Below are 14,930 nucleotides of genomic sequence, written 5' to 3'. Positions count from 1 at the left end.
GCTTTTTCCTACTTATGCAAGCAACTTTAAGAAAGAATGGCGAGATACATTTGTTAGGGTACAGGGTGCACCGGAATGTTCTACATCTTCCGTGTTGGTGAACGGAGTACCCAAGTTTCCACTTAGGTGGACTAGCACTCCTTTGGCTATGAAAGGTTACGATCGTGACGCCATGTCGCCCTATGAGAGTGCACTTGTGGATTTCTTGGAGGAGGCCCCCTTAACCAATATTCATGAGCTGTTAAATAGGGAGGGCGACGTGGTTCGTCTGAATGCTTATTTACGTGAGTGTTCTCTTAATTATTTATGTTGGGCTCCGTTCAAGAATTATCATATGTTTTTACTAACTGGTTGCACTTGTTTTTCTTTCCAGAGGAGATGTTGCCCCTTACTGGAGCGGAGATGAGGAAGTATCTCGCCGAGCTTGAGAAGAGCAAGAATCCTGACGGTTATGTGTCCAGTGGCTCAACGGGCGTCTCCTTAAGGAGGCTAAGCGCAAAGAACCTTCTGGAAAGGGGGATGCTGGGGTCATTGAGGTGGATGACCTGGAGGGCGCTGGGGGGAACACACCCTCATTTCCGTCGAATCTCCATCATCATCTAAACAATCAAGAACAGTCCGATGGGCTAAGGGTGCAGGAGGCCGCCCCCCGACGGGGAAGGAAGTTGGTGGGACGTCGCTGAATGACGAGGTTATGGAATCCTTCTGGCATTCGGAGTTTGACATTCGTCGGTAAGTGTTTTGGAGTGCTTTTTAGTCGATTTTCTTTATTTGTTTTGGGCGGGAGGCGACTGATTGCGGTCTGGCGGCTTGTAGGTACATGAAGAGCAAGTGCCATTTGCGAAGGTTGATGTTGAAGCTGGGGTGAAAGCCAAGTGCAGCGACTTGGTGGCCGATATTGGCACTGCTGCCTTGAGGACCTTGCTGCTGAGTCACTGTCTAGAGGTGAAACAGGATCTGGTGGAGAAGAAGTATAAAGATGCTGCGGAGGACATTGAGAAGTGGAAGCACAAATCCACCGGACTAGACGGCCGCCTGAAGGAGGCGTTGAGGGACAAAAAGGCCGCCGAAGATGCTCTGGAAGAAATGAAAAAAGCAAAAGAGGAGGCAGAGGCGGAGAGGGATGAGGCTAAGTCTGCTTTGGAGAAGTCGGAAACGACGGTGGATGAGAGACGGCGAGCTCTTGCGCTATACTTTGAAAACGGCTTTAGTCGTGCTAAGGAGCATGTGCTTTTGTTTAATCCAGAGGCCAAAGTGGAAGAGCATGATCCCTTCAAGATCATCGTGGACGGCGAGTTGGTGGACGATGAATAGTTTTGTACACTTTTTATTTGCACTTATGTTTTTTGGTCTGTAATTTAACATTGGCGGCTTCATAGAGCGCCCTGCAAACACTGTTTTATTTTGCCTGGCATTTTGTGACTTTGAATATTTATTCTATGTTTGATGCGGTATCCCTTTCTTCTGTGGCTTGATTTTCCGTGAATGCTAAGTAATTTTATGATTTTATACGTTGCTTTGATTTTATTCTGCACGTTTGGTGCTTCCGGTTGAATGATAAGGGGATGTGGAAGCTATTTCTTTTAAAGTAAGCGTCTTGTCGACTACGTCTTTTTTCTTTTTGTTTTCTTTTTTCGGCGAGAGAAACCCTGATGGCGGTTTGTCTAATTTGATTAATTTACACTTCCAACTCTGATGGAAGGCGCTTCCCACTCTGAGGGAAGACTTTATTTTACGCTTCCAACTCTGATGGAAGGCGCTTCCCACTCTGAGGGAAGACTTTTGCTTCCCGCTCTGAGGGAAGACTTTAATTTTTACTTCCAACTCTGATGGAAGGCGCTTCCCACTCTGAGGGAAGACTTTTGCTTCCCACTCTGAGGGAAGACTTTAATTTTCACTTCCAACTCTGATGGAAGGCGCTTCCCACTCTGAGGGAAGACTTTTGCTTCCCACTCTGAGGGAAGACTTTAGTTTTCACTTCCAACTCTGATGGAAGGCGCTTCCCACTCTGAGGGAAGGTTAGGTGAGTTGTTATGTCGACCCAGCCAGAGCCTTTATCAAGGTTGGCGTTGTGGGGCTCGTGAATCCTTTATCTTCGTACTCTTGGTGGACGAATTCTGTTTGCATAATAGGAGAAAACATGCGGAGAGAGTCATATATAAAAAGGAAAGGGCGCCTCGTTAAAAACCCCTGCCCTTGCAGGGGAAAAGAGTGCCACCTTAACCGTGTATTATTAATAAAGTCGAAAGATAACAGTTGCAGTGGGGATCTTACATCATCCTTGTTTGGTACATAATAAAATTAAAATGCAAAAGACAAAAGAATTCAGCTATAATAGTGACGCAGATTGGCCACGTTCCAGGTGCGAGGTACAACATCTCCGTTTAGTTCTTCCAACTTATACGCCCCGTGAGCATGTTTTTCCCAAATTCTGTAAGGTCCTTCCCAGTTCGGAAAGAGTTTGCCTATCCTGGTTGGGGCGACGACTTGCTTGAGGACCAGGTCGCCCTCTTTCATTTCCCTGGGCGTTACCCTAGAGTTGTATCGTCGAGCTGCTCTTTGCTTGGCTGCGAATTCCCTGATGTGTGCTTGCTCTCTGACTTCATCAATGACGTCCATGTTTACCGCCAGACCTACTTCATTAGCTTTATTTTGTAAAAGAAATAACACGTAAATTTATGTTCTATAATAGTAATATTTCCCTGCACGTAAAAAATGTTAGTCGCCTGGCAGAATAAAGATACCTTCTTCTGAAAACGTATCTCGCCTCTAAGTGGGGGTGTCTATTTCCACGGGTAGCATGGCGTCCGTGCCGTAGACCATAGTGAACGGCGTTTCCATGGTTGTAGAATGAGGGGTAGTGTGGTAGGACCATAGTACCTGTACTTATATTGATCGATGCATTGTTCATATAAAGGAGAGTAGTTCGAAAGAGATAGTTAACTTGTAAAATAATCTCAAGAGTAGTAGAAAGAATGTTGAAGCGAGAGCAAATTTAGCGTAGGAATTACTGAATTAATTTCGAAAACTATTTTTACCTCATGGAGTTGTTCTGCCCATAAACTTTTGGCGACCTCTAGTTTCTTTTTGATCCCGTTAAGAATAACCTTGTTGGCTGATTCAACTTGCCCGTTGGCTTGCGGGTGAATTACAGAGACGAACTTTGTCTGTATCCCTAGGTGCTTGCAGAAGTCTAACACTGTTGAGCTTGCGAATTGGGTTCCATTATCGGATACTATGCACTTAGGTGGGCCGAAACGACAGATGATCTTCTTCCAATAGAACTTCTTTACTCTTTCTGCAGTTATCTTGGCGACCGCTTCTGCCTCGATCCATTTGGTGAAGTAGTCTACTCCTACTATGAGAAATTTCAGCTGCCCTGGGGCGAGGGGAAAAGGCCCAACAATGTCGACCGCCCATTTGTGAAACGGCCATGGTGAGTACACAGAGGTCAACTCTTGAGCTGGGACATGCTTCCTGTCAGAAAACCTTTGGCATTTGTCACATTTCTTTACGAAATTTGAGCTGTCCTGGAGCATGGTGGGCCAGTAGTAACCGGCGCGGAGGAGTTTGGCGGCTAGAGCTCGCCCGCCAATATGACTGCCGCAAACGCCCTCGTGTACTTCCAAAAGGACCAAGTGCGTCTCGTCTTCTCCTAAGCAACGCATCAAGGGGGTTGTGCGGTCTGTTTTATAGAGTTTGCCAGAAACCAGAACGAATTTGGATGCTCGCCTTCTGACTGTCTGCTCTTCTTCACCTTCGGTGGGCTTGAATGACCCCGTCAAATATTTGAGCAACGGCTCCATCCATCCCCCTGTGTTCTCGGCGACCTGAAGCATTTCTTCTACTCTTGTACTGGGCGTTGCAATTACCTCCTGGATAACGGTTCTGTTGTTGCCTGGTCGTTTGGTGCTGGCGAGTTTTGCCAACAAATCTGCTCTGGAATTTTGTTCCCGCGGCACATAAATTGCTTCGAAGAAGCTAAATTTCTTGGCGAGACTCTGCACCCTAGTCAGGTATTTGGCGAGTTGTGTGTCCTTCGTTTGATACTCACCTGTGATTTGACTTGTTATGAGCTGGGAATCGCTTCTGGCTCTTAAATTCTCTGCGCCCATCTCTTGGGCTAGGGTCATGCCGACTATTAAAGCTTCATATTCGGCCTGATTGTTGCTCGCCTTGAATTCGAATCTGAGGGATTGTTCAATGAGGATATCGTCCGGCCCTTCCAAGATCACGCCTGCGCCACTTCCTTTCAGGTTGGATGAACCATCCACGGATAAGAGCCATACGAAAGGGGGGTTTTCTTGTACTTGGAAGGCGAGCTCTACTACAAAATCTGCCAACACTTGGGATTTGATACTTCCTATTGGTACGAACTGGACATCATACTCTGAAAGTTCTATGGACCAGGCCACCATTCTTCCGGCTAAGTCGGGTTTCCCCAGTACTTGTCTGATTGGGTAATCTGATTTTACGACAACCTTGTGGCTTTGGAAGTAGGGGCGGAGCTTTCTTGCCGTTACGACAACACCGAGGGCGAGACGTTCTATCTTCTGATATCGCAGCTCTGCCCCCTTGAACACCCTGCTGACGAAGTAAATTGGCTTCTCTCCTGCTTCTGAGTCCTCTACCAAGACTGTGCTCATGGCGTTTTCAGATATCGCCATATACAAGAATAGGACGGCATTCTAATTTGGCCGCTGAAGGACGGGCGGGCTAGATAAGAACTTTTTGATTTGTTGGAAAGCTTCTTCACATTCTGGAGTCCACTCAAATTTCTCCTTCTTCTTAATGGAGGCGAAGAAAGAGAAGGCTTTGTCGCCGGCGCAGGACAAGAAACGAGATAGAGCGGCTAGTCTTCCCGTGAGCTGATGTACTTCCTTAATGTTGGCTGGGCTTCTCATATCGATGATCGCCTGGCACTTATCGGGGTTCGCTTCGATGCCTCGTCTTGTCAGGAGGAAACCCAAGAATTTTCCGGCCTGCACTCCAAAGGAACACTTCGCTGGATTCAAACGAATTCTGTATCTTCGAACCTGGCTCAAAATCTCCTCCAAATCCACTGAGTGACTGTGTCCCTCTTTCGTCTTTGCTACCAGGTCGTCAATATATACTTCGAGATTCCGTCCTATCTGTGCAGAGAACGCGGTGTCCATAGATCGCTGGAAGGTGGCGCCCGCGTTCTTTAGACCGAAAGACATGACTTCATAATGGTAATTCTTTGTGTTGGTCATATAAGCCGTTTTTGGAGCATCCAGGGGGTCCATCCGTATCTGATTATAACCTGTATAGGCGTCCATGAAGCTCAGGGTTTTGTATCCTGAGGCGCTGTCGATCAGGTGGTCGATGTTGGGAAGAGGGTAAGGGTCTTTAGGGCACGCCATGTTCAAATCAGTGTAGTCTACACACATTCGCCACTTTCCGTTTGCTTTCTTAACAAGAACGGTGTTGGCTAACCAAGTGGGATATTTTATTTTACTGATAAAGTGGGCCTCAACTAACTTTTTTACTTCGTCATCCACTGCCTTCCTTCTTTCTTCGCCCATCTTCCTTTTTCACTGTACCACCGGTTTCACGCCAGGCTTGATGGATAAATGGTGGCAAGCAATGTCGGGATCCATCCCTGGCATTTCTGATGGATGCCAGGCGAAAAGATCCAGATTTTTCCGCAGTAGTTCAACCAGGGCGATCTCTTCTTCAGGGGACAGCGACGTGCCAATCTTCGTTGTGTGGTGGGTTTCTGGTCCGATGGATACCTCTTTTAACTCTTCAGTGGGCTCTAGGCGCTCTTGTTGGAAGTCTTCTCTGGGACCCAGATCAATCATGTTAACTTCATGCGTTACCTCACTACTTGATTTCTTTTTGGTCTTCTGCAACCGCAAACTGTTGTGATAGCACTCCCTGGCGAGTTTCTGATCGCCTCGAATGGTTCCAATTTTCCCAGAGTCAAGAGGGTATTTCATTACTAGGAACTTGGTGGATAAGAACCCGCCCAACAGGTTGAAGGCGGGGCGACCTATAATGATGTTTTAGGAGCTGGGCGAGTTTACGACGAGATACCTGACTCGAATGGTTTTGGCGTGAGATCCGATTCCGAAAGTCGTCTTTAGGGTAATGTATCCTCTCACATGAACCTGCTCGCCCGTGAATCCTGCCAGAGTTCCTTTGAAAGGTTGTAGCTGCTCCGAGTCTAGTCCCATTCGATCAAATGTGTCATAGTAGAGAATATCAGCAGAGCTTCCTGGGTCTATCAGCACCCTCTTCACGTCCCATTTGAAGATTTACAAAGTGACGACCATGGGGTCATCGTCGTGGGGTACTACGTCTTGATAATCTTTGGATGTGAAAGATACCTCCGGTTCATGCTTCTGATCCGTCTCTTCATACTCCTGGCACAACATTACTTGCCTCACATATTTCTTTCGCGACGAGCTCGACTCCCCTCCTCCAGCGAATCTGCCTGAAATAGTGTTTATGGCGTGTCTTTTTTCGTCGTTCGCTTCCTCCTTCTTATGATCTGCTTTCTGTCTGTTCTCGCTTTTTCTGTCCTTGGCGTACCCTCTTAACTTCCCGCTTTGTATCAGCCGCTCGATTTCCTGGCGAAGATGAATGCATGAGTCGGTGTCGTGTCCTCGTACCTTATGATATTTGCACCATTTGTTTTCATCCCTTCCCATGACGGAGCAGCGGGCTGGCGGAGGTTCTGGAATCAGTCTTGCCTCGAAAACCTCCTTCATGATACGCTCTGGCTTCGTATTCAAGGGTTTGAAGTCTCTTTGAGAATACGGATTGAACGACCGCCTTTCTGGTCTTCTATAGGGGGCGCGGTCCCTGCTAGCTGCTGGTTGATAAGGTCGCCGCTCCGTGTTATTGCTTGGGCGCTCTTTGGCGTCCCTGGCTTTCTTTTCTGCGTTGCTCTCCTCGCCTTTGATGTAACAATCCGATCTGGCTATAATTTCTTCCATGGAATCAGCAGGTTTCTGGGCTAGAGATTCGTTGAATTGTCCAGCTCTCAATCCGTTTTGAAAAGCTCCTACGAACACTTCCTGGTTGGGGTTGATTACCTTTATGGTTGTGTCATTAAACCTAGCCAGGTATTCTCTGAGGGACTCATTGTGTCCCTGTCGCACATTGAAGAGGATGGTTGCTGGGACCTTGCGATGGCGACTGGCAGAGAATTGTTGGATGAGTTTCCTCGTCATGTCTTGGTAGCTGAGGATGGAGAATCGTGGGAGATTCATATACCAGCGCAGGGCAGCGTCGGTGAAAGTACCTGCTAGTAATTTGCACTTTAGAGAATCGGGAGCCCCGACAACCGCCATGCGTGTGTTGAAGGCCGTGACATGCTCCATGGGGTCGCTTTTCCCGTCGAAGGCGGACAGGTGGGGCGGCTTGAAGTTTTCTGGAACTGGCGCTCCCCATATCTCGGCGGACAGAGGTTGAGGTTCCGGATCGTTCATCTCGCCGTGAAGCGATTCCTCTTTCTCCTCCAGTTGTTTCTGTTGCATGTTTTCCATCGAAGCTTGTAAGGCGTCGTTGCGATCTTGTAATTGAGCGAGTTGAGTTCGCATGGACTCTAACTCTTCGGCTGTTGCCATGATGAGAGGCTTTTCTCTAAATCGTACGTGAGGTGAGATTTAGGTTGGTTGAAAAGGGTTAGGTTTCCAAATCGCAAGGGAGTTTTACGATTCGAAGGTCTAGTTTTTTAGGGTTCCCGAACCACGATTTGCGATTCAGAAACGTGGTCAAGGTTAGTTTTACCTTTTCCCACAGACGGCGCCAACTGTACTAGCAGAAAAGTACGGTAGGGAATACTAGGATTCTAGGGTTTGGACTGATTATTAGATGCCTTGAGAATGCTCTCAAGAGTAGTATTTATAGCCTGTCATGGGCTTGGGTTTCGGTTGCTTGGTTCCCAAGCAACAGGGGTATTTATGTATTTTAGGCGGTTTCTAGAGGTTTCTAGAAGCCCAGAAGGGCGGTGCCTCAAGGCGAGCGCGCCAGAGTCTCAGGAGCCCTTCTGGAGGGCGCCTGAGCCTTTCTGGAGGTCTTAGAGCCTTTCTGGAGGGCTTAGAGTCTTTCTGGAGGGCTTCTAAGCCTTTAGGAATATTATGATGGTTCAATGATGAATAACTGATAACTTCAATGGTTTAGAAACCTCCATGATTGATTATTCCAAGATTCACCCTCCCATCTGATAAGCTTCCCAACATGCTAACTTAAGTAGTAGGGATTTGAAGCTATAACCTTCAAGAGTGATTTGTTAGCCTCAAATACACTGTTTGATTCACTTATATGTACATGTAGCCAAATTTCAATTTCACTTTCAACTTACCACTTCAAATCGAAATGAATTTTGATGAGTCATAGATAGTATAATTTATTGCCTTATTTAGTTTAGTTTTATTTTAGATTTGATTTTATTTTATTGCATTTTATTTTAGTTTAGAATATTTTACTTCAAATTGTGTTTTATTTTATTTTAGGAATAAATATATGGTGGAAGGTGTCTTGGAGCAAAAGAAAGAGGACTGGAGCAAATACAGCGCAAGAATACGAAGATACGGGACAAAAATATGTTCCCACCAAGTCAGAAGCTTGGCACGGCCAGTGCCAACATGTGGCACGGCCGTGCCACCTCCCAGAGCCTCTTTTGCTGCTTTTTCTTCGGGCCCAAGTTACCCTGTTGCAGCTTTACTGTTTTACCCTTTTAGTTGCTTAGTTTCTAAGTCGATTGTAAAGCTATAAATAGAGTAGCTCTCTACCATAAACAATCACGTTTTACTTTGTTTATTTCAATTGCTATTTCAATAAAGTCTTTATTTCCTTTTACTTCCTTTGCAATTTACTTTTATCGCATTCTCTCTTCTTCCCCCATGTCTACGATGAACATGAGTGAGTAGACTTCTTTGTCTTGGGATCGTTGGATAAGTCTAATGACGTAATCCGGATCAAGCCAAGTCTTAAACCTTAATTAATTGTTACCCTAATTCCTAATCTAAATTCACCGTTTTAACATGAATTAATTATTATCAAACTGTGGAAGCGAACGCGGAGGGTTTGATAATGGTTAATTCATCATCACAGATATCAATTCATAAAGCGAACGCGGAGCTTTGATATCCGATCAAGTGAATTTAGACAAGGTTTGCGAAACATGAGAATAGTCTAGCAAACCTTGGGACACATAAAGTTTCGATCTTCAAGGGTCCCAAAGGCAATCACCCATGAGAATAGGTGTGGTTGTTGGAGGGATACACTCACTGACTTCGAGAGGAGCTGTGATATGCTAAAGAGAAACTTGTCCTTAGTAATTAGGATTAACGTTTAATTATAAGTTTAAGGCTTGCTTGTGAAAAGATTCGTTATTATGATGAACCAATGATCCCGAGGCTTTTTATTATCATTGTTATTTACTTTCAAAAACTGCACTCTCCAACTTCTTAATTCTTTCTCCTCTAATCAATATCTAAAAGTTAATTAGATTGACCAACTCCCTAGCGGAACGATACTCTTACTTACTACTATTACTTCGATAGGCCGTGCACTTGCGGTTTGGCCCTATCAAGTTTTTGGCGCCGCTGCCGGGGAGTTAACTAATTTAATTAGCTTTTTCTTAGTGATTAGAATTCTCTCTTCTTCTTCCTCTTTTTCTTTTTATTTTTAACTTTTTTCTGTTATCGTTAACTTCTTGGGTTCTCAACCTTGTATGCGAAGAACTAGAAATCAAGCGGTATTCATACCCGAGATCGAAAGGTTCTTACATAGAAGGAGGAGAGCAGCACAAAATAACACCGACATGGCCAATCGCACTCTCAAAGAGTATGCAACGCCGTCTACGGCTGAGCCACAAGCTGTTATTGTGTACCCAACGGTTGAGGATGACAACTTTGAAATCAAGCCTGCCCTACTTAACTTGGTGCAGCAAAACCAATTCTCGGGATCCCCCACTGAGGATCCCAATCTTCACATCTCTGTTTTCCTACGAATTAGTGGAACCATGAAGGAGAACCAAGAAGCCGTAAGACTTCATCTCTTTCCCTTTTCCTTAAGGGATAGAGCTAGCGCTTGGTTCCATTCCCTCGAAGTCGGTTCCATTACTTCATGGGATCAGATGAGGCAAGCATTCCTTGCCCGTTTCTTTCCACCATCTAAAACCGCTAAACTTAGAGACCAAATCACACGGTTCAATCAAAAAGATGGGGAATCTCTCTATGAGGCGTGGGAGCGTTTCAAAGAAATGCTAAGACTTTGTCCCCACCATGGCCTAGAGAAGTGGCTTATAGTCCACACTTTTTATAATGGCTTGTCTTATACCACTAAGATGTCTGTTGATGCAGCTGCAGGTGGAGCACTTATGAACAAGAACTACACGGAGGCGTATGCCCTAATTGAAGACATGGCTCAGAATCATTACAAATGGACCGACGAGAGAGCCATCTCTAGTTCTTCACCCTCCAAAAAGGAGGCAGGTATACACGAAGTCTCTAACTATGATCACCTTGCTTCTAAAATTGATACACTAACTGAAAAACTTGAAAAATTCAATGTTAGTGCTATCAACTCTGCATCTACTTCTTCTTGTGAAATATGTGGTATAGCTGGTCATGCTGGTGTTGATTGCCAACTAGGTAGTGCTATTAATGGTGTTGAGCAAATGAATTATGCTCAATACAACCAAGGGATGCGACAAAATCAAAATTTTTATAAAAACCAAAATCCCTATGGACAAGTAGCACCACCCGGTTATGCAAACAACCAAAGATTCACTCAAAAATCCAATTTGGAAATTTTGTTGGAAAACTCTATTGCCAACCAAAACAAACAACTTCAAGAACTCAAAAACCAAACTGGATTTCTGAATGATTCTCTTTCCAAGCTCAATACCAAGGTTGATTCTATTGCTACTCACTCTAAAATGCTTGAAACTCAAATCGCTCAAATAGCCCAACAAGTGGCTACATCTTCCCAAACACCGGGAGTCTTTCCTGGTCAAACCGAAGCCAACCCCAAAGCCCAAGTTAATGTCATATCTTTTAGGGGTAGTAAGTTAGGCGAAACTTTTGCCAAGGTTAAAAACATTGGGAAAGAAAATGTCAAGCCCTTAGGTGATAAAGTTGTGATAGAAGAAGCTAAACCACTTGAAGAAAACAAAACTCCATCCCCCTTAAATCCCGAAAAGCTTAAATTAGAGGGTAAATTTGAAAAATTTGTTAACATACTTAGGAAGATTTGCATTAAACTTCCCTTTGCTGAAGCTTTGTCTAGGATGCCTCTTTATGCCAAGTTTTTAAAGGAAATTTTTTCAAAGAAAAGGGTTATAGAGCATAATGAGACAATAGCCTTGGCTAAGGAAACTAGTGCAAACATCCAAGAAGCACCCCCTAAGCTTAGAGATCCAGGTAGCTTTGCCATACCATGTGAAATTGGGAAAGAAACCATAAACAAAGCCTTATGTGACTTAGGAGCTAGTGTTAGTTTGCTGCCTTTGTCTCTTCTTAAAAGGATAGGGATAGGAGAATTGAAACCTACCGAAATGGAACTGAAGATAGCTGATCGTTCTACCATGAAACTTGTAGGATTTGTCGAGGACATACCTGTTAAGATAGAGGGGATATACATCCCCACTGATTTTGTAGTCGTTGACATTGAAGAGGACGATGACGTCCCTATAATCCTAGGTAGACCCTTCCTTGCAACTGCGGGAGCTCTCATTGATGTGAAACTTGGTAGGATAGTCTTTCAAGTGAGTGATAAAATGGTAGGATACGAGTTGGAAAACGTTATGAAAGGTCCCGCTCTTTACTCTTGTTGCATGCTTAACGATCATGTTGTGAAAGAACGTTTTATAGCGTCATCTACACAATATGATATCTTTGATCCATTCTAAGGACTCTTTCTAACCGTCAAGCTAATGACATTAAAAGAGCGCTTCGTGGGAGGCAACCCACGCATTTAATTGCTTTTGTTTTGTTTGTTTTTCTTTGTTCTAGGATGTTTTGTAGGTAATTGTCCGAGTAAGATTCAAGAAAATGAAAAATTTTGAAGCCCCCTGGACCAGAAGGTTGGCACGGCCCGTGCTAAGACTGGCACGGCCGTGCCAGATTTTTTAAGCAAAACTGAAGGTTCAAAGTCAGAATGATGGCACGGCCCGTGCCAATAGGTGGCACGGCCGTGCCCGACTTCTAGCACCCTATAACATCAAATTTTTCTTCCTTCTTCCTCATTCACAAACCACAACCCTCTTTCATCTTTCAAACTTCTCTCTAAACCTCCATAACCTTCAAATCTTCAAACCACCATATCTCCCTCAATTCTTAACCAAATCACTCCATTCTTTCACCAATCAACCACAAACTTCACCCAAAACAAAAACCACCAATCAAAAACATCTTTCATCCATCCAAACCCACAATTCACCAAAACCCTAATCCTTCAAAACCTAACCCAAACACCACAAAACCTTAACCAATCTCCATATCCAAACCAACAAAACTTCCTTAAACATCAACCCCAACCCTAAACCAATCCTTTCCACCAAAAAATTTCCCAAACCCTAAACCTTCAAAACCAATTCTACCAAAGGTCAATGGCTTCAAGAAGAAGTGGTAAAGAACCAGCAAGCTCTCAAGGAGGACCTCCCCCAAAGAAGCAAGCCCAAGTGAAGAATCATGGGATCCAGTTCAAAAACAACAAGCAAAGGGACAGGTATAAAAATCTTATCTCTAAACATCTGCACCCTTCTCGTTATCCTGATTCCCATACTTTAGATATGCTAGAGCTGCTTGATGATGTTTCTAGGTTGATAGGAAAGTTAGGTTGGATTGAATTGCTGAAACCTATGAGGGGTTATGAAAATTTCACTTATGAATTCTTGAGCTCAATAGATTTTACTAAAGATAAGATGAATTTTGATAACCCTAACCATAGAGTTGTTTTTCGGTTAATGAATATTGATTATGACATGTCACTTCAGCACTTTTGTGATGCCTTAGGCTTTGCAAATGAGGGATATATTCATGATCATTGGGATCCCAGCCTTAAACCGGATAACTATGACCCAGCTGCCTTTTGGAAACAAATCACCGGTCTTAACAAATACGTCCCTAGGGCGAACAAAGCAAGCAATATTCACAACCCCGTACTTAGGTACCTTCAGAGGGTAATGGCTTGCACTATTTGGGGTAGAACCGAGCTAGGAAACACTAGAACCGATGAGTTGTTCATGCTATGGGCAATGCTCCACAACCACCCCGTCAATACCTGTTTTTATTTGATTGATCACCTAGACTTTGTCGGTACTAGACCGGCCGGTAGAGGAGACATAGTGGTGGGTGGCATCATTACATATATAGCTAGGTGTTTTGGAGTGGGTGAAGATGAGGGGATCAAACCAATTGAGGGAAATAATAGGCTTAACATAGAAACCCTTATTGCTATGAATTTCATCAAACATCGTCCACCCCTCCATTACCAACTTAAGCTAAATGTGCCAATCATGTTTTTATTGCCTAACCCATCTCGGACTACCACCGAGGTGGAAGAAAATTGGTTGTATGTTAATGATGTGCAGGTTCTTGGTGATGATGAGGGAGAAGGTGCTAACTTGCACCGTGATGAAGGAGAAGGTGCTAACTTGCACCATGAAGAGGGGCACCATGGCCATGAAACCGGTGAGCTTCATGAAAATCAACAATGGACATGGATTCACAATGAAATCGAGAGGATGAGCACCGAGCAACAAAGGCAAGGTGTTGAGATCTCCGGCCTTCGCAATGAAGTTCAAAGGGGCAACCGTGTCAATGATGAAAATAATGAAATGCTCCGTCGGATGATGCAACACCTCCAACTTCAAGGTCCTCCTTACGGACCTCAATAAACAAATGTGAGCTTTCCTCTTCCTCTCTTCCCTTCTTCTTCTCCCTATCTTTCTCATTCTTCTACTCATCTCCTTCTTTCATCTTCTTCTTCCTCTTCTTCTTCTTCTTTTAATTTCTTTTTCTTTTGAATCATTGAGGACAATGCTTCCCCTAAGTGTGGGGGGGGCCTAATAAAGTGTCTAGAGTCGTAGTGTTCCCAAACTCCCTTGAACTTTATTCTTTTGTTTTGTTTTTATAGTGAAAGGCATGACTAGTAGCTTGTTTTTAATGTAAAAAATGGCATGAAAATTTTTGTTTTGTCTCTTATTTAAAGGTTGCTTATTGTACATAAAAGTAGTTTCTTGTGTTTCTTATGTTCTTGCTATACCCATGTCTTGTTTTATTGTGAAAAATTCTCCAATGAGAAAAGCACCCGGTTGCAATCCTTGAGCAAATGTATGAATAGGTATTTTAAGGAACACGTTCTATCTTTAGTGTTAACTTAGACCCTTTAAAGTCTTAAGAGTAAAAGTAGTATAAGTTTGTGTGGGAAAATTAATCAAATTGTTCTTAATTGTCATATTCTTTTTAATTTGTTAATGTTAAATGGGGCGGGAGAATGGCACCAACATGTGGGGGAAAGGACAATTACATCCTAACTTCCTAATTGTGGTGGTGACTCCTTAATTTGAACTTAAATGAAACAAATTCATCAATGCTAGGGGGAAAGGACAATTACATCCAAAAAGACTTCCTACGCGGAGATGAAACAAACAATAATTTTGCAGCACTACTTAGGGTGATTTTGAATCTAGGGGGAAAGGACAATTACATCCGAGAAGACTCCCTACGAGGATAGATAACCCCTAAGCATCTGCAGCCCCTTGTGCTTAATTGTTATATCTAATTTAATGTTTAACTCAAATTCCCATCACTCTTATATGAAATGAAGAAAAGACTTTTCTCGGTTACTTTAGCACTAAGGATAGAACCTATTCCTCATAATATCTGTCTTATACAGGAGCAAGAAAAGGGTTGGACTGCACACACACACTCACTTGAGACTTGATG

General features: G+C 43.8%; 1 protein-coding gene and 1 non-coding gene across 2 annotated transcripts in view; one reads left to right on the top strand and one right to left on the bottom strand.

The window, feature by feature from the left end:
* LOC146923832 (uncharacterized) overlaps positions 1–13,879 on the top strand; it is a 60,235-nt gene extending 46,356 nt beyond the window's left edge. The window contains exon 2 of the mRNA XM_085711787.1: positions 13,599–13,879. Coding sequence (XP_085567913.1) covers positions 13,599–13,879 — 281 coding nt within the window. The remainder of the gene's footprint in view (positions 1–13,598) is intronic.
* LOC146923833 (small nucleolar RNA R71) lies at positions 10,163–10,269 on the bottom strand. Its single transcript, XR_015012934.1, has one exon. It is a non-coding gene; the product is annotated as a small nucleolar RNA R71 (small nucleolar RNA).
* Positions 13,880–14,930: the final 1,051 nt, after the last annotated feature.

This window comes from Medicago sativa, chromosome 5 (genome assembly GCF_051527215.1).
Source record: "Medicago sativa cultivar Bolivia chromosome 5, Bolivia_mono, whole genome shotgun sequence".
NCBI lineage: Eukaryota > Viridiplantae > Streptophyta > Magnoliopsida > Fabales > Fabaceae > Medicago > Medicago sativa.
The sequence above is the reverse complement of the archived record's forward strand: the minus strand, read 5'-3'. Positions and strand labels throughout refer to the sequence as shown.